Raw genomic sequence first — 20337 nt, forward strand, 5'->3', positions numbered from 1 at the left:
TCAACTCCACAGGTCTTTTGAAGCTATTGCTTCTAATATAATAGTTGGTTCATGAACATGACCTGTATACATACCTTGCCAAGCAGTTGGACAATTCCTCCACTTCCAGTGCATATAGTCAATACTACCCAACATTCTGGGAAAGCCTCTTTCTTCATTTTCTGCTAACAATCTAGCCACATCTTCATCATTTGACTGTCTTAGATATTCAGCTCCAAAAACTTCAACTATTGCTTTAACAAATCTTTTTAAGCTCTCTATTGTTGTGCTCTCACCAATTCGAATGTAATCATCTACAATGTCGGTTGCCGTTCTGTATGCAAACATCCTAAGTAGCCGTCATTTTCTGTAGTGATGATAGTCCACGAACTTTCACAACATCAGTTCTTTGAGTAAAATAATTATCGTGAGTTGTAATTGCTTCTTCAATGCGTAAAACAGTTATTTACGCATCCGAAATCTTCGACGAAACTATGCTTCTGTATATGTAGGTGTATCACAGAAATAATCACGGTATATTCTAGCATGACCTTTTTCCCTACTACGATCAATTACACGATGATTCATTGTAGAACCACCGTGACGCGGGCTAGAGTCAGCTCCATGTTGTTGATGATGAAGGTAATGAGCACTTATTCTGATTCATACTTCATGCTCTATTGATTTTCTTCTTACGCCTGCATGATTTCAAGAATCATTCTTGTGGTGTTGTCCATAATTTTTAATACACGTGAGAATGAAACCCTAGCCCGTGTTTATGTATATATGCACTTGGTATTTTCAGTAATAATAATATACATATAAATATATTTAATTTTGTGTGATGTTAAGGTTAACTTGTGATGCCCTCAATCTCGGGGTTAGGAAATGAGGACCCACACACCTTTAATCTAATAATTAAATAAGCATAAACCCCGATTAACTACTAACAGGATCAAACAGGATAAAGTATGAGACAAGATTACAACTACCAATCAGAAAATATAACTTACAACCTCAAAATAATAATAAATAAACATAATCGATTCCGGCTTGGAACCGACAGATAACCCATTGTATCTTTACAATTTTCCTTCTAAGCGCTTGCTCACTCAGAAATACCACTACCTGCTCTGGAAACCGGAAGCCCTCAACATAATAGGGACCACCAGGTACGCTCTTACGAGCAGTGCGCCTAAGCCTGGCCATCTTCTTGCTTAACTGCCATAGTTAGATTAAAATGAAATATATGAGTATAACACTCAGCAAGTAACTATAAAGCAGTTCTATGATATAAAATCCACAATATACTTTACCAATCTCAGGGCATTCTACTTTATTTGCTTTAGGTGGCAGATTTCCATCTTTTTGGCTAAGGAAGGGTTATGAAGGAAAAATGTAAGGCTTTCAAGGAACAAGGCTCAAAGCAGGGTGAAAGCCGACATTCATCACAAATCATTAAAGCATCAGAACAGATCTTTCAGAAAAAGAAAAGCAACAATATTTCACTATATGGAATCAATTATATGATCAACAGATTAAAAATCAGGGTTCTCGAGCTTTAAGCTTCGTATTATCACAATCAACTCTTTTCACAACAATATAAACCATTTTTTATTTTCAAGAATCAATTATTGAACAGGAAGTTTCAGTTCCATTTTAAGTAATCAACATAGAACCCTTGATTGGATAACTTTATCTTTCATTTCATTATAATACGGGTGATCAGCCTGTACCGACCTCCATCCGGTCTTTAAGATACCAATCGGCATAATTTCAGCCTTAAGTTGGACTAGCCCCGCTAGCCTCTTACCATGACTGGACTAGTCCCACTAGCCTCTTACGTCCCAATCCAATCCATCAGGAATTCGTTTGGAAAACCTTGAGTTGGAAAAAGTAGATTTTCTAAATTCATTTTATCATTACTAAGAATATGAAATCATTCGGACTCTTTCAAGTCGAAACTCATTATTGAGTCAAATTTCAAGAAATCAAAGTTAAGGAAGTGATTCAAAGACAAGCAAGGAACAACTCCAAGGATTCTGAATCAGGGATAACAAGGTACTTAAATTAGAAGGATCAATATCTGTTTCAAGGATCAATAGGGTGATCAAGAAATAAGGTATCATTACAAAGGGTTCGTAAAGGTAATTATAGGGTTTATAACAGTTCATGGCTTAACAAATATCTTGAACAGGAAAGACAGATTACCAAAGGGTCGAATCCGTAAGCTTATCATTAAAAGTTTAACAAGATCAAAGACAGGGTATCTCAAGTCATTAACAGGGGTTTATTAATTAAACAGTTCCATACTCTACATGGTATGAACAATAACCTCTCTATAACCATTTTCACAAGTAATGAGAGTTACTTGCCTGAATTCGCTTTCCTGAAGGTTGAACTACTGCCACCTAGTATACACTTTCCTTTCCTAGCCTGAATGCCCTTACGCTCTGAATCTACAATAAAAACCAAAATCTTAATCAATTTCTCAACTCTCGTTCCCGGAACGATCACTCAATACGATAGCTCGATTGTACTCTTGACTCAATATACGAGTATAGCTTATACACATAAGCACATAGCACATCACACATCATATACTTTATTCTTAACCTTTACACCTTTATATATACTCGACAATCGACTTAAATCATACTGGTATAGCTCTTACGAGTACATGATTTATTCACGACTAAATCTTTTGCGACCATAACTGTCACTTAGAGTTCTTTGATAATAAACCACTTTATTTCCTTTTCTTTTATTCTTTAATTCGAACCACAACAACCACAAATAAGTCACCTATCTCCTAGAATTTCACATGCAATTACTTAGCAAGGTATTAGAACCAATTCATTCGCTTTTCTACTTTTATTCCATTCGGCTATACACATAAAACACAACCACGTATACTCAAATTCAATCTCATATAATCAAATACAATTAACCTCTTTGGTAAGCATATTACAAGGGTCTTTTCACAATTATGTTGTATTCTTTTAATCCAAAAACCGAATCAAAATTCAACACCCTCTTTAATTATCAAATTCGAACATAGCATAATCCAATCAAAGTCATGCAACCAAGTTCTTATTAGTAACTAAGATAATTAGCATATATTCTCACAAAAATCCACTTAATTATCTTTTAACCATATGACCCATTCGGATTTTTCAATAAATCACACATGCAAAGATCAATTTTAACATGCAAAGTTTTATATCACATTTCCAACTTGTTTTAAACCTTAACTTAGTCATTCAAGTCATTTTCATCAAAATTTTTGAAGCACAAAACCAAACATCACCTAATGACTCAAACCTTATTCAATCAACATGCATGCATTCACTTAATCATCAAATCAATCTCTTCTAAACCCATTTTTCATTCAGCTAAATCATGATTTACAATCTCAAAGATCAAACAATGACATCCATTACTTGTTCTTCTTTAAAACTAACATGCAATCATATTCTACACTAATTAAGCTTAGTTTACACTAAGATCAAGCCATCAAATCTAATTTCCTTTTTTATTAGTACAATGCCGAACTAAAAACCTACATGCAACCTTCAAATTTGATTTCCTAAGCATCAAATAACTTACACACACATCAAACAATCAAAACAATCCATTTTCCATCACATACTCACATTTCAAAGGAAATACCAAAAACCCTTTCTGAACTTTCAAGAACCAAAACATGCAAGGCTCAATATCACATTAACACATCATTAAAATTCCATTGGCTCTCCTTGGATCATGGCTGGTGGTGGTCGAACTTAAGAGTGCCCGTAACGGGTCTCCTCTTGAGTTTTAAACCACAAAATCTTCTTGAATCTACTCTTATGATCTTGTATCAAGAAATTGATTTCCTTGAACACAACCATAGAGATGATTACCCAAAAACACTTACACAAACACTTACATGCAAATTGAATTTGAGAAGTATACCGAAAATAGAGGCTATAGATGGTAATATCTTTGAGTTTGAGTGAATATTGGGTGTTGCATGCAAGAGAGAGAGAAGAGAGATGGAGAGAGCCGATAGAGAGAGAGAGAGAGTGAGAGTGTTCGAGAGAGAGAGAGGGGAAAAGAAAGTGAGGGAGAGGGGGAAAGAGTGCTCACGGAAAAAGAAAGGAAGAAGGGGGGAAGAGAATTTATATTGTATTAGGGCCAAGGGTATTTTAGTAATCTACTAAATCCCTTTTTGAGTTTGATTAACCTTTCTTTTTACTCAAATAAAATAAAAATCAAATATAAAATATATCTCTCTCGGAAAGTCAAAAATTATTGCAAATGACAATTTTAATACGTAGATCTCGAAATTAGCTTTCCAACCATTACTCATAATAAACTTTTGAGCGAACGGTTGATTTTATATGATTTTCGCCAGTTCGTGCTAGTAATAGCATTTTATCACATAAAAATCAATTTAAAATACAACGACCAACAAATAAATCTGTCCCTTATTTTTAAAAATTCTCTAGGACTATTATGACAATAACAGAACAAATCCCATACTTTTATCTTACTCAGATAATTTTATAAAAATGCGCGAAGGTTAAATAAACCTTTATTTAAATCAAATAATTCCCTTAAATTCATAAAAATGTCACAGATCACGTAGTCATGCACACAGACAAGCAATCACACACATACGAACATATAACAACTCATGTCTGATCAGAAAATTCGTCATTCTTTAATCTTTATCCTTTTCTACGCGTACCGGGTCTGTTAGGTCACACACACTGTAAAAGGGGGGTTGAATACAGTGTATAGCACAATCAAATCGAATTCAAAGAACACAAGTAACATAAAACAAACTTTATTAAATTTTGTTACAATGTGGAACTGTCCTCTCTCAGTGATGAACAAAATATCACGAGAGCTGCTAGGGTTACAATGAATATTATTCTCGATAATGATAACACATATAGCCCTATGTCTGTGTTTATATACTACACAGTTACAAGATAATCGCTAATTGATATGGAATATAATTCTGCTTCCTAAAATATATCAATCAGATATCTTTTCTTCCAAGTATTCTATTCTTCATAGAATTCCTTCTTCATGCATATCTCTTCTTGCGTTTGTCTTGTTCTTCTTTCATTTCAATCAGCCGCCTTCCTTATTTGAAAGTTTCCTTAAGTCCTGATATTATCTCCTGATAAATATATTCTGAACCTTAAGTTCTGATAACTTAAGTTCTGACTTCAGTATAAGTGCTGATTTCCAGTTAACTACTGATTTGTCCTGTTTAAGTAAGATCTGAAAACTAAACACAAATCATATTAGACATGACATTATCAAATATATCTAACAATCTCCCCCAACTTGTAAATTAGCATAATATACAAGTTTAACAGATATTTGATGATGTCAAAAATATTAAGTACAAATGCATGCGAATTTGACTAGATAACTACAACTTACAGTCCTTAAAGTTTTACCAACTTTAACTGCTGATAACAACTTCAATCTGTACACACATCAGAATTTGAGCAGTTGTAGATCTTGACTTGGCTTCACTTTCTGATCTCTTCAATATCATGAGTTGTTCTGACATAGTTCTTTAACAAATATCTCTCAGCATATCTGAGTTCATCAATCATCCTCCTTTTAGCATCTTTAAGCTCTGTAGTATCTTCACCAGTTTGGAAGATAGCATATTTGAGATCATTAATTTTTGCTTTTGTCAACTCCTGATCTAGTCTGATGACATAGGCTTTGTCAGACTCTAGATTGAATTCAAGTCCCTTAATACCAAGATATGTTCTGATCTTTGCAGTATTAGGCTTCATATCAACAGTATCACCCTTGTGATCTCTGTACTTAGGACAGTATGTGCTGTCAGACTTCACAGAATAAAGCTTCTTATATCTCTGAATTTGAGTCTTCAAATAATTTGCAGCACTTTCTGTTAATCTGTCCTTCACTTGAAGTAAGAATAAAACATGTTCTAGTTCCTCAAAATACTTCAGTGGTATAGCATTTTCCCTTATATGGTAAACCCTTCCATCTATTATGAAATATAACAAGATGTGTTCTTTCAAGAAGGTATGGTAAACCATTTGTACAGATTCAAGCTGATTCAATCTTTCAAGAGTTGCTCCAACACTTGGTTCACTTAAGGAAGTTGGATCATTGGTTGTGTTTTGCACTCTTCTTTCATCAGAACTACCCAATCCAGATTTATCTCTTGCTTCCTTTCCAGTAACCACTCTTGCTTCAAAACTACTTGCTGCAGTCTTCAAAGGTTGAGTCTGTTTGGCTTTAGTGAATCCTGGTAGGAGTAACTTTGAGGATTTAACATGAGAAATGCCAGAGGTTTCCTTTAACTTATCTTCTGATATCAAGCCAACCTGAGCTATGTTAGAGGTTGCTTGCTTCATAGTTATATCAGAACTTACTACATCTTGACTCTGAATAACTTGATCCATGTCAGAGGTTGTCTTAGAAATCTTCTTTGAAGCCAGAGTAAGATTAGCATCTTCATCAGATATTTCTTCATCCATAGGAGGCACATAAACCTTTACAGGTTCACCAACTTTTTCTTTGCCCTTGGACCTTGGATCTATCTGCAATTGTGATTTGGCCTTGGTTGTCACAGGATTTGTCCTTTCTCTTATCATAGTGCCTTTAGCCGTAGAAAGTTTCTTTTCAACAACAGAAGCTTCAGATTTGGAGATGATTTTTTCTAACTTAAGTCTAGCTTCTTTTTCCTTTAGACTCTCAAAGTCCATTCCTGGATTTTCTTTCAGAAATAACTGTCTTAAAATTTCTTCATCAAGTTCCAAGAGTTCATCAGAACTTATCCTTTTACCAGTATCAGAAGTTATTCTTCTCCCAGTATCAGAACTTGTTCTTTGACTTGTAGGTCCAGTTCTACTTGATGAGAGACCTCCACCTTGACCATGACCTTCACCCATTCCACAGTTTCCCGGGTCATTACCATCATCCTTTTTCTTCAGTGTCTTAATAGGTTTGCATTTGGACTTAATTACCTTCTCCCCCTTTTTGGCATCAGCAGGTAAAAGAAGAGAGACAAGCAATTCCACTGAGGATTGGATCTCATTGAGTTGATCTTGCTGAGAAGCTTGATTTTTTAAAATGTCATCAATCCGAGATTGTTGCTTCTCTTGGGTTTTCTCAATGTAGGCAATTCTGTCAAAGGTAGGTTTGAAAAACATCTTCTTATCCAGCTTGACAACTGTATCTTGCTGATTCAAGGATTCTTGAATCTTGTCCACCTTGGCCTGGGTTATAGATTGTTGACCTTGAAGGTGCCTTGTACTAAGTGCAGTAACTCTTAGCTGTGTCTTTAAATCATCATTGACTAGCATCTCATCAGCCTTTGCCTAGTGCTGAGCAAGAATCTTTTCTGAAGGAACAAAACTGACTGAGTTCCATTCTTTAGTCCACTCCTGTCCTCTAGGAGTTTCAATCCAAGGGACTGGTGCTTCTTGTAATAACCCCAAAATTTTCAACTTTTTGTAACCCTTGTGAATAGTGTTTTAGCTGAATGAAGAAACTTTTCATGCCACACTATGTAGGGGTTCTGTTATGGATATTCTGGGATATTATTAGTACTCTATGAAGTATATAAGTGTATTTAAAGATCGTCAGAATCCAATTCCGAACACTTTGGTTTTTCCCGGAAATCCACAAGATACGGAGAGAATTGAGTATAAGGTAACAGGATAAAAAGGATTTAAATTAAAGGATTATAATAGAGGATCATAAAAAGGAATATAATGTATTGAGAAAGGTTAAGGGAACCTAAGTAATAAGATCCCGGGTATGATCCTTCAAACGATAAACGAGAACGAAAGTTAAGCAAACCGTATAACAGATCAGCGGTCATTAGGCAAACGATTAGGAAGTTAATCAAAGGGATTAGGGGGAATGATGTCATCCAACCAATAGAAAGAGGACAAGGAAGGGAGGATGACATCATGAGGATGACATAAGCATGACATGGGAAGGAAGGAGGTGTGGTAGCTTTGTAACCACACAATTTCAAGGGCAAGAAAGTAATTGACTAAATCAAATACAAAACAAGTCAACCAAGCCAAGTAAAAATCATTCTCATCAAAAATCAAAAGCAACCAAGGCATGAGTTCTTCATTTGCTCTCGGCTTTTAGCATTTTTAAAGGCATAGAATTTCAAAACTCAAGATCCAAGCCTCCTAAATTGGTAAGATAATTCCCTAATCATCTTCATGCTTAGTTAGGACTATATCATGAGTTTAAGCCATTAATTCTTTCTCAATCTTCTTCATTTAATCAAAGAAGAAGACAATGAATAGTGTTTTCAAGTTTTTAACTTGAACTTTTTCTTGTTTTCTTGAAGATCCAAGCATTCTTAAGACTTCTCAAAGCTTCTTAAGGCTTCCTAGCTCCACCCACCACTTCAAGGAAGGTATACCATCTCCAAACCCTAGATTCCTATATATTATAAGATGATTTTGATTAGTGGGTTGATATTGTAGTTTGTTGTTATGATTTAGAGTTTGGGATTTGGAATGGTAGTGAAATGGAATGGTAATTGTTGTGGTTTTGATTTAAAGGAACTTAAGTATGATTAAAGTTAAGTTTAAGCATAAGTATGAATGATTAAATTGAATTGGTTGGGGTTGTTATGATGTGATAAGGATGGATGTTGGTTGTATGTTGGATTTGAGGATGGTTTGTGGTTGGTTTTGTATGGTTTAAAATTTGGAAATCGCGTAAACATAGCCGTCGTAACGTCCGATTTTCTTTAGACTGTTTTTGTGCATAGCATTAGGACCCGAGAACCCCCTGCTAGATTATGACCACTGCCATGTTTAGATAGCTCATGTTACGAGCTTCGTTTTGATATGTAGTTCGTTCGATTCCGATGCACGGTTTAGGAGAAACGACCGTTTCAAGTAACGGCGTTTCGCGAACGAAACTTTTTCCCTCGCCTTACTTTGAAATGTAGGTTAAAGACCAAAAAGGGTTAATTAATGTATGAAACATTTATGGTAAGTGTGTTAGGCAGTTGGTAAGACATTCGCGAAGGAATCGCTTTAAAACTCGTAAAGGTTAAATTATTAAAAATGGTGGAGCCGAGGGTACCCGAGTGACTTAAGCGAATCGGTGAGCGCAAAACAAGCGTTAGAGTCTAAGTTAGTTAAAGTATAGATTTACAAGTGATTTTGGTTTAATTCCAACTTACTTGTTGTTTATAGGTTACCAGACTCGTCCCGAGCCTTTCTCACCCCCAAGTCGCTCAGGCAAGTATTCTATCCGTTATACTGTTGTTGTGATGTATACATTTGTATATGCATGATCTTGCGATAAATGCATATTGGTTATTTAGCAAATTCTTGCGATATATTGTAGCATGTGATATGGTATATATGCATGCCTGTTTCATATTCTTGAAATATATATCTGTTGGTTCAGTTGATAATACCTATGCTAGAGGATAGCGGTAACTTGCATATACCCTTAGTATAGGGACCCAAAGGTGAAAATATTTTCTAAAACCGGGAGTCGAGGATCCCGAGTAGATTTTTGTATATATGGATATGGATATATATATATATTTATATATATATATGGTTATAGTTTTTCCAAACTATTAATCGAATAAGGTTTATTCGATAACATTAAACTTTATTTTATTATTGAATATTATTTCGAATATTATTCGAAGGCGTATGACTCCTTTTGTTTATTTATCTGAATATTACTTGAATATTCATCGGAAGGCTTATGACTCAGTTTATATTATTTAATGAATATTATTTGAATATTCATTTGAGGATCTATGACTCCGATTATTTGTCGAGGTATATTCTTTATTTTATTAAAGAATAAGGTGTCAATAATCAAACTTATTTTCGATTATTCAAATAAAGATAGTACTTTCATATAAGTATATCTTTGGTTATTTAATACTCGTTTCAAGTATAAGTTTTAATACTTCTACTTCAATTATTTTTATAAAGATTATTCTTTATGGGAATATTATTTAAATATTAACATTCAGTCATTTTCTAAATATTCTGGGGACTGATTTACTTCATTAAATCAGTTTTACTCCAAACACTCTTTAAAGTGTTTTCGAGTCTTTAAAATGATTTTCAAAAGTTAGAGCGGATCCCAAAACTATTTTTATATTTAAGATCTTCCTTTTAAAAAGGGGATTTAAATACTCGCTCAAAACATGGGGGATCCAGCTCGGTGGTGTGTTTTATATTCGCAACAAGGTTGCTGTCTTGGTAAAAGAGTTTTTGATTACTTACCCAATATTCGGGAAGTAAAATTCTTGGAACAAGTTAATCCATTAACAGGCATCGCCTGGGAAATATCGGTGAGTTTTCCTTTCCAACTAGATACGACTTCTTGTTGGAGCCGTATCAACAAGTTTCTACTTGGGGAAAGGGGGAAACGAGCTTTACGTTTCAGAGTCATGGATTTCATCTGAACTAGGAGTGGCGTAAGTGGTCGAGTAGCGCCGGCCCAGCCTTATTATATTGGCCCAAATGGCCTGGAAGTTCCGCTAAGGCGGTCCATTCCTTAGGAGTTCAGTGTTCGGTTGACAAGTAAATCCGACAGGTTCTCCTCTACATGTAGAAAATGGTGGGGTTGTACTACTACGACTGATCATCGTAAGTGGTCTTCCTGGCGCGGTAAACTCCCGTAATGAGTTCATCATCCATTTGGATAATTCTGCAACACTACCCGTAGCATTTCGATCGAAAGGCTACTAATGGGTGGTTGCCGAAGCATTGACAGGGTCAAACATTTTTATTGGTGTATCCATTGAATGAAGTATCTCGTAACTTCATCTCTTTTCAAAATATTTCAAAGATCAAATATTTTCAAGTTTTATTTGTGGTCTCATCTATGGGATGACCTCGTGAATCTTATAATACTTTGAACGGTGATAGTTCAAGTAGCTTTATAAATGGTATAAGTATAGTGAAGTAATTGGTAACTTCATCTTCTTTTAAAACTTATATCCAGTAAGTAATTACCTTACTCATGATAGAGATTCTAGTAAGTATCCATTTAGATACTTGTATTATTGTTATCACTACATATTATCTTGCGAGCTGTAAGGCTCACTCTTGCTTTATTTCTTCATCACACAACAACAGTTAGGAGAGATGGCCAGACTCCAGCAGACCCAGCGCAAGCGCGTGGGAAGCGTCCCGCGTCTTCCCGATGATGTTGTGGCTGCTATAGCTGCAGAGGTAGATCTATTGGTAGATCAGGCATTCTATTTTTGAGAATCAATTATGTATAATTATAACTTGTGGCAGATAATGGCAATTAACTGTAAATTTATCAAGTAATCATTTTGGGTTGTAATAACTTTAAATGGTGGATTCAAAGACTTGTACTTATTTCAATTTCATCTCTGAGACTATAACGAGTTGTGGTGTGTGTTAGTGTGGGGTCACAGCATGAGGTTATTTATTATTAATTAAGTGAAGTGATATTGTGGAAAGAAAGACCGTGACAACCCGGATCCCCGACCCCGGATCTGGGGGTGTTACAGAAATGGTATCAGAGCTAAGCGTTATAAACCTCAGAGATGATGCGAAGATATAATAATAAACTCACAAAGATAATAAGAACTCTTGCCAAGTTCATGGTCGGACTACTTAAAGTAGTGCTGACAGTTAAAACCCTTACGGTTACCCTTATAAGTATCATGATAGTAACTTAGCTCGTTTAATGTGTAGGCGCCTGAGATAGAGGACCCAGAGATGTTCGAGCGTGAGCATGATGAGGCATTGCTAGATGTTGAGGATCAGGAGGAGCCTGAGATGGAGGAGGATGAGGAGGACCCCTCAGAGGAGCCTGAGACGGAGGTCATTGCTGTTTCAGATGAGGAGGACCCCTCAGAGGAGTCAGAGACAGAGGTTATTGCTATTCCAGATGAGGAGGACCTGGATGAGGTCCCAGTAGCTGAGGAGCGTGTTGGATCTATGGTAGTGTATGCTGGTATCCCTTTACCCACACTTCCGGTGGTCAGAGCCCCTACCCCTCCACCACTATCTTGGATTCCTGATGATGACAGCTCAGAGACCCATACTTCCGAGCCTAGGCAGACCGAGGAGGCACCCTCAGCGGCTCCGGATTCACCACCTCTTGACCCTGCCCACAGGCAGTCTTCGTTAGCTCATGGATATGTTCAGGATGTATTGAGGACCCGAGTGGCTGTTGCCGAGGGCCGACTAGATGAGGCCAGGAGGGAGTTGGATGCAGAGAGGGCGGGTAGGCGTACCCGAGCTTATGAGACCAGGGCTTCTATACCCCGATCCTTGAGGAGGGAGCTTACGGGGATAGAGCTCACATCCCGAGCGAGGCTCAGAGCGCTCCAGGGGGACAGGCATGGTAGGATCTCCAGGCGGCAGGCCGACTATATCTTCCGTCATGCGATGGAAAGGGTTTGGGAGCTGACCCGCTCCGGTGTGTGATTCAGGATTGATGATGGAATAGTCTAGCTGTCTAGTTAGCCGAGGCCTTAGTAAGAGCCAATTTTCCGGGATAGTTGACTTGTATATAGCATCCCTTTTTCTGACTAGACAGATAGACTCTTGTGTATCACTTTTGGGACAGATGACTGTAGCACTGTTGTACTTTTGACCAGATCAAACTATGTATTTCTCGCATTATGTATATATTTGTTTCCTTTCAGTTCAGTTCCATAGTGACGGGATCACTGTTTTATCATTATTATTACTGCACTTCGTATTAGAAATTTCTTAAAATAATAGAATTGCGATATACGTTCTCCCCATTATAAGAGCTGTGCAAGGCACAATGTTGTATATGATTGTGACCTAACGTTGAATTTTCCCAATGATTGTTTTTATTATTATCAGAATCATGCCGCCAAGAAAGATTGGAACTAGGGCGAACCCTGGATCTGAGGACCAGGGAAGCCATAATCAGGACAATAGAAACCAAGAACACAGTGAAGAGGAAGATGAAGATTATGTGGAACAGGATGACTCCCTGTATGAAGAGGAAGAGGAAATATATGATGTTGAGGGATTTGAGATAGAGGCTGAAGAAGGAGAAACCGAGGTTGAACAACCAGTACCAAACCTAGGCATGGATCCCATGAGCCAGTTCATGCAACTCCTAAGGCAGAATTTGGAACGTCAACCCAACCCACCCCCTCAAGGAAGTAACAATGCTGTGGCAAACTCTTTCAGGGCTTTTAAGTCCCTTAAGCCCCCTGAGTTCCACGGATCAGCCGACCCGGTTGAGGCAAGGGCATGGTTAAAGGAGATGGAGAAATCTTTTGAGATTTTGAGTATCGATGAGGCACAGAAAACTGTATTTGCTACCTACCTTCTGAAAGGAGAAGCTAACTACTGGTGGGAGGCCAAGAAAAACATGGAGACAGATGCTATTATAACCTGGGAGAGATTTAGTCAGTTGTTTCTGGGAAAGTATTTCCCGAGGTTTATGGAAAACCAGATGGAGCTCAAGTTCTTGGAGCTAAAGCAGAATAACTTGTCTGTAGCAGAGTACGAAGCGAAATTTACTGAGTTATCAAGGTTTGTGCCGGAGTTTGTGAGCACCGAGGAAAAGAAAGCTAGGAGGTTTCAGCAGGGACTGAAACCATGGATTCAGAATAGGGTGGCAATCCTTGAGCTTACGGACTATGCCACTCTGGTGCAAAAGGCAACGATTGTAGAAGTCGGAAGTGAACAGATGCAGAAGGAAAGAGAGAAGAAAGGAATAAAGAGGAAAAGTATGAGCATGGGTGGAGGTTCCGCAGGAAGGAGCTTCCCAACTAGATTTAATCGAGGAGCAGTGTCCCTGCCAGGAAGGAACACTGGGTTTAAGCGACCAATGAGTGTGAGTGTGAGCCAGGGCGGCCAGAAGTCAAGAATGTCCTATTCCAACCAGTCTCGACCCCCATTGCCAGCCTGTAACATATGTGGAAGGAATCACACTGGGGAGTGTAAAGGAAAGCCAGTAACCTGCTTTAAGTGTGGGCAAGTGGGCCACTATTCTCATAAATGCCCTTCGTCAGCCCCTGCCGTCATTCCAACCACCACTTGTCATCAGTGCGGACGCCCAGGTCATTGGAAGAGAGAATGCCCAATGAACAAACCAGCAGCTTCGGGAGCAAGCAGGGCTGCTTCTAATAAGCCACCTACTGCGAGGACTTTCAACATGACAGTCCAGGATGCTATGAAAGATTCAGATGTGATAGCAGGTACCCTTTCTCTAAATTCAGTCAGTGCAAATGTTTTATTTGATTCGGGAGCAACTAAATCTTTTATATCAAGGGACTTTACGCGTAAGTTAAGACTTAAGGCTAAACCCTTGATAGAACCCTTACAAGTAGAAATAGCCAATCATGAAATTATTCCTGTTAACCAGATTCACCCCGCCTGTGAGATAGGCATAGGGGAGCAATCTTTCAGTGTTGATCTGATTCCTTTTAAATTAGGGTAGTTTGATGTGATTTTGGGAATGGACTGGCTATCTAGCAACGATGCTCAGATAGACTGTAAAGGGAAGAAAGTTAAGTTAAATATCCCCGGGAAGAAAGAAGTTATATTTAGAGGAAAGAGGCAGACGCAGAAATTTTTGACTATGGCCCAGGCCAAAAGGATGCTACGAAAAGGAAGTGAGGCTTACCTAGCCTATGTGGTGGACACGCAGAAGGAGGTGCCCAACTTACAAGATATTCCAGTAGTCAACGAATTTGAAGATGTATTCCCACAAGACCTTCCGGGATTACCACCCGATAGAGTGATTGAATTTGCTATTGAGTTGGCCCCAGGGACGGCGCCAGTTTCAAAAGCACCTTACCGGTTAGCCCCGTTAGAAATGAAGGAATTAGCTATCCAATTGCAGGAACTCTTGGATAAGGGTATGATAAGACCCAGTGTGTCTCCGTGGGGAGCACCAGTTTTATTTGTTAAGAAGAAAGATGGGAGCATGAGGTTGTGCATCGACTATAGAGAGTTGAACAAGCTAACCATAAAGAACAGGTACCCATTACCTAGAATAGACGATCTGTTCGACCAGCTAAAGGATGCTGTTTATTTTTCCAAGATCGACCTGAGAACTGGATATCACCAACTAAAGATTAAACCCGAAGATATTTCCAAGACAGCGTTCCGTACCAGGTATGGGCATTATGAGTTCTTGGTAATGTCCTTTGGATTAACCAACGCCCCAGCGGCTTTCATGGATTTAATGAATAGAGTATTTAAGAAGTACTTGGACAAGTGTGTGATAGTTTTTATCGATGATATTTTGATCTACTCAAGGACTGAGGCAGAACATGCAGAGCATTTGAGGATAGCTCTAGGAATACTCAGAGAGGAGCAGTTATATGCCAAATTCTCGAAGTGTGAATTCTGGCGGAATGAAGTACAGTTTTTAGGACATGTGATCAATAAAGAAGGAGTATTGGTCGACCCCTCCAAGATAGAGGCGGTCTCAAATTGGGAAAGGCCAACCACACCCACAGAGGTAAGGAGTTTCATAGGATTGGCCGGCTACTATCGTAGATTCGTACAGGACTTTGCGAAGATCGCAGCCCCTTTGACACGACTTACTCGTAAGACAGAGAAGTTTGAATGGACGGAGGAATGCGAGAACAGTTTTCAGGAATTAAAGAAAAGGTTGATAACGGCTCCGGTATTGGCATTGCCGGACGGAAAAGGAGATTTTGTGATATATAGTGACGCGTCGCACAAAGGATTAGGATGTGTGCTTATGCAGCACGGTAAAGTTATTGCGTATGCGTCGAGATAACTGAAGGAATACGAGGTTAGATATCCTACTCATGACCTTGAGCTCGCGGCAATAGTATTTGCTTTAAAAATTTGGAGGCACTACTTGTATGGAGAGAAGTGCGAGATTTTCACAGACCATAAGAGCCTCAAGTACATATTTACGCAGAAAGAGCTCAACATGCGCCAGAGGAGATGGTTAGAACTAATCAAGGACTATGATTATGAGATTCTCTATCATCCAGGGAAAGCCAATGTGGTGGCTGATGCCCTTAGTAGAAAGGAAAGACTCAGAATGATAACGACTTCGGAAGAGTTGATAAGGGATTTTGAGAGAATGTAAATAGAAGTAAAGGTAACCGGAACCGGAACTGAAAAGCTTTTTGAGATCTCAATGCAGCCAGAGTTATTGGAAAAGATCAGATTGTGCCAGGAGAAAATAATGAATGAAGGCAGAGAGTCAATGACTGGAGAGGAGATCCATACTGAGAAAGATGATAAGGGGATAATGAGGTACTCCTACCGAATTTGGGTTCCGAATGTTCAAGAACTTAAAGATGAGATTTTAGATGAAAGCCATAGTTCAAGGTATTCCATTCACCCAGGAAGTACCAAGATGTATAGGGATTTGAAGGAATATTACTGGTGGCCCAACATGAAGAGGGACGTAGCAGAATGGGTAAACAAGTGTTTGACTTGCCAAAGAGTAAAGGCAGAGCACCAGAGACCCAGTGGACTTTTGCGACCCCTGGAGATTCCCGAATGGAAATGGGAACATATAGCGATGGATTTTGTTGTAGGCTTGCCAAGGACGAAAGCCAATCACGACGCCATTTGGGTAATTATAGACCGACTGACAAAGTCAGCTCATTTCATTCCTATCAATGAGAGATACACAGTCGATAGACTGGTGGACATTTACCTTAAGGAAATAGTGATGCGACATGGAGTCCCAGCGTCCATTGTCTCAGACCGAGACCCTAGGTTCAACTCCAGATTTTGGAGGAGCTTTCAGGAATGTGCGGGGACCAAGTTAAATATGAGTACCGCGTACCATCCCCAAACGGATGGACAGAGTGAAAGGACCATCCAGACACTAGAGGATATGTTGAGAGTCTGTGCAATAGACCTTAAAGGAAGTTGGGATGATCACCTGCCGTTGATCGAGTTTTCTTATAACAATAGCTTTCATGCTAGCATCGGAATGCCGCCTTATGAGGCCCTGTACGGAAGAAGGTGTCGATCTCCCTTATACTGGGATGAAGTAGGAGAGCGGAAGATGCTCGGACCCGAAGTGGTCCAAAGGACCAAATATATAGTGGATCTTATCAGAGGGCGACTTGTAGCAGCCCAAGACAGACAAAAGAAATATGCAGACCTAGCCCGAAAGGACAAGGAATATGAAGTAGGGGACTTAGTACTGCTGAAAGTATCCCCTTGGAAGGGATTAATGAGGTTCGGAAAGAAAGAAAAACTAAGCCCAAGATACATTGGACCTTTTGAGATATTAAGACGGATTGGAAAGTTAGCTTACGAGCTAGCCCTACCCCCTAATTTGCAACAAGTTCATAATGTGTTCCATGTGTCAATGCTAAGGAGGTATCATCGGGATGCCAGGCACATAGTGGAGTACGAGCAGGTGGATATGCAGCCAGATCTAACTTACGTGGAGAAGCCAGTAAGGATTATGGATAAGAAGGAGCAGGTGCTTCGGAACAAAGTGATCAAGCTAGTCAGAGTACTATGGCAGAATCATAATGTGGAAGAATCAACTTGGGAACTAGAGAGCACAATGCTAGAAAAGTACCCCCATTTATTTTCTGTTTGATTCCGGGACGGAATCCTTTTAAGGAGGGGAGACTGTAATAACCCCAAAATTTTCAACTTTTTGTAACCCTTGTGAATAGTATTTTAGCTGAATGAAGAAACTTTTCATGCCACACTATGTAGGGGTTCTGTTATGGATATTCTAGGATATTATTAGTACTCTATGAAGTATATAAGTGTATTTAAAGATCGTCAGAATCCAATTCCGAACACTTTGGTTTTTCCCGGAAATCCACAAGATACGGAGAGAATTGAGTATAAGGTAACAGGATAAAAAGGATTTAAATTAAAGGATTATAATAGAGGATCATAAAAAGGAATATAATGTATTGAGAAAGGTTAAGGGAACCTAAGTAATAAGATCCCGGGTATGATCCTTCAAACGATAAACGAGAACGAAAGTTAAGCAAACCGTATAACAGATCAGCGGTCATTAGGCAAACGATTAGGAAGTTAATCAAAGGGATTAGGGGGAATGATGTCATCCAACCAATAGAAAGAGGACAAGGAAGGGAGGATGACATCATGAGGATGACATAAGCATGACATGGGAAGGAAGGAGGTGTGGTAGCTTTGTAACCACACAATTTCAAGGGCAAGAAAGTAATTGACTAAATCAAATACAAAACAAGTCAACCAAGCCAAGTAAAAATCATTCTCATCAAAAATCAAAAGCAACCAAGGCATGAGTTCTTCATTTGCTCTCGGCTTTTAGCATTTTTAAAGGCATAGAATTTCAAAACTCAAGATCCAAGCCTCCTAAATTGGTAAGATAATTCCCTAATCATCTTCATGCTTAGTTAGGACTATATCATGAGTTTAAGCCATTAATTCTTTCTCAATCTTCTTCATTTAATCAAAGAAGAAGACAATGAATAGTGTTTTCAAGTTTTTAACTTGAACTTTTTCTTGTTTTCTTGAAGATCCAAGCATTCTTAAGACTTCTCAAAGCTTCTTAAGGCTTCCTAGCTCCACCCACCACTTCAAGGAAGGTATACCATCTCCAAACCCTAGATTCCTATATATTATAAGATGATTTTGATTAGTGGGTTGATATTGTAGTTTGTTGTTATGATTTAGAGTTTGGGATTTGGAATGGTAGTGAAATGGAATGGTAATTGTTGTGGTTTTGATTTAAAGGAACTTAAGTATGATTAAAGTTAAGTTTAAGCATAAGTATGAATGATTAAATTGAATTGGTTGGGGTTGTTATGATGTGATAAGGATGGATGTTGGTTGTATGTTGTATTTGAGGATGGTTTGTGGTTGGTTTTGTATGGTTTAAAATTTGGAAATCGCGTAAACATAGCCGTCGTAACGTCCGATTTTCTTTGGACTGTTTTTGTGCATAGCATTAGGACCCGAGAACCCCCTGCTAGATTATGACCACTGCCATGTTTAGATAGCTCATGTTACGAGCTTCGTTTTGATATGTAGTTCGTTCGATTCCGATGCACGGTTTAGGAGAAACGACCGTTTCAAGTAACGGCGTTTCGCGAACGAAACTTTTTCCCTCGCCTTACTTTGAAATGTAGGTTAAAGACCAAAAAGGGTTAATTAATGTATGAAACATTTATGGTAAGTGTGTTAGGCAGTTGGTAAGACATTCGCGAAGGAATCGCTTTAAAACTCGTAAAGGTTAAATTATTAAAAATGGTGGAGCCGAGGGTACCCGAGTGACTTAAGCGAATCGGTGAGCGCAAAACAAGCGTTAGAGTCTAAGTTAGTTAAAGTATAGATTTACAAGTGATTTTGGTTTAATTCCAACTTACTTGTTGTTTATAGGTTACCAGACTCGTCCCGAGCCTTTCTCACCCCCAAGTCGCTCAGGCAAGTATTCTATCCGTTATACTGTTGTTGTGATGTATACATTTGTATATGCATGATCTTGCGATAAATGCATATTGGTTATTTAGCAAATTCTTGCGATATATTGTAGCATGTGATATGGTATATATGCATGCCTGTTTCATATTCTTGAAATATATATCTGTTGGTTCAGTTGATAATACCTATGCTAGAGGATAGCGGTAACTTGCATATACCCTTAGTATAGGGACCCAAAGGTGAAAATATTTTCTAAAACCGGGAGTCGAGGATCCCGAGTAGATTTTTGTATATATGGATATGGATATATATATATATATATATTTATATATATATATGGTTATAGTTTTTCCAAACTATTAATCGAATAAGGTTTATTCGATAACATTAAACTTTATTTTATTATTGAATATTATTTCGAATATTATTCGAAGGCGTATGACTCCTTTTGTTTATTTATCTGAATATTACTTGAATATTCATCGGAAGGCTTATGACTCAGTTTATATTATTTAATGAATATTATTTGAATATTCATTTGAGGATCTATGACTCCGATTATTTGTCGAGGTATATTCTTTATTTTATTAAAGAATAAGGTGTCAATAATCAAACTTATTTTCGATTATTCAAATAAAGATAGTACTTTCATATAAGTATATCTTTGGTTATTTAATACTCGTTTCAAGTATAAGTTTTAATACTTCTACTTCAATTATTTTTATAAAGATTATTCTTTATGGGAATATTATTTAAATATTAACATTCAGTCATTTTCTAAATATTCTGGGGACTGATTTACTTCATTAAATCAGTTTTACTCCAAACACTCTTTAAAGTGTTTTCGAGTCTTTAAAATGATTTTCAAAAGTTAGAGCGGATCCCAAAACTATTTTTATATTTAAGATCTTCCTTTTAAAAAGGGGATTTAAAT

At 37.9% G+C, this 20337-nt stretch overlaps 1 protein-coding gene across 1 annotated transcript; it reads right to left on the reverse strand.

Moving 5' to 3' along the window:
• On the reverse strand, positions 1-327 carry LOC141691817 (uncharacterized). The gene has a single exon (XM_074496570.1). The coding sequence runs from the start codon at positions 325-327 to the stop codon at positions 1-3; it is 327 nt and encodes a 108-aa protein (XP_074352671.1).
• Positions 328-20337: the final 20010 nt, after the last annotated feature.

This window comes from Apium graveolens, chromosome 10, assembly GCF_009905375.1.
Source record: "Apium graveolens cultivar Ventura chromosome 10, ASM990537v1, whole genome shotgun sequence".
NCBI lineage: Eukaryota > Viridiplantae > Streptophyta > Magnoliopsida > Apiales > Apiaceae > Apium > Apium graveolens.

Excerpts from the sequence above, each read along its gene's own strand:
- LOC141691817 (XM_074496570.1), bottom strand. The coding sequence starts at position 327 with ATGTTTGCATACAGAACGGCAACCGACATTGTAGATGATTACATTCGA.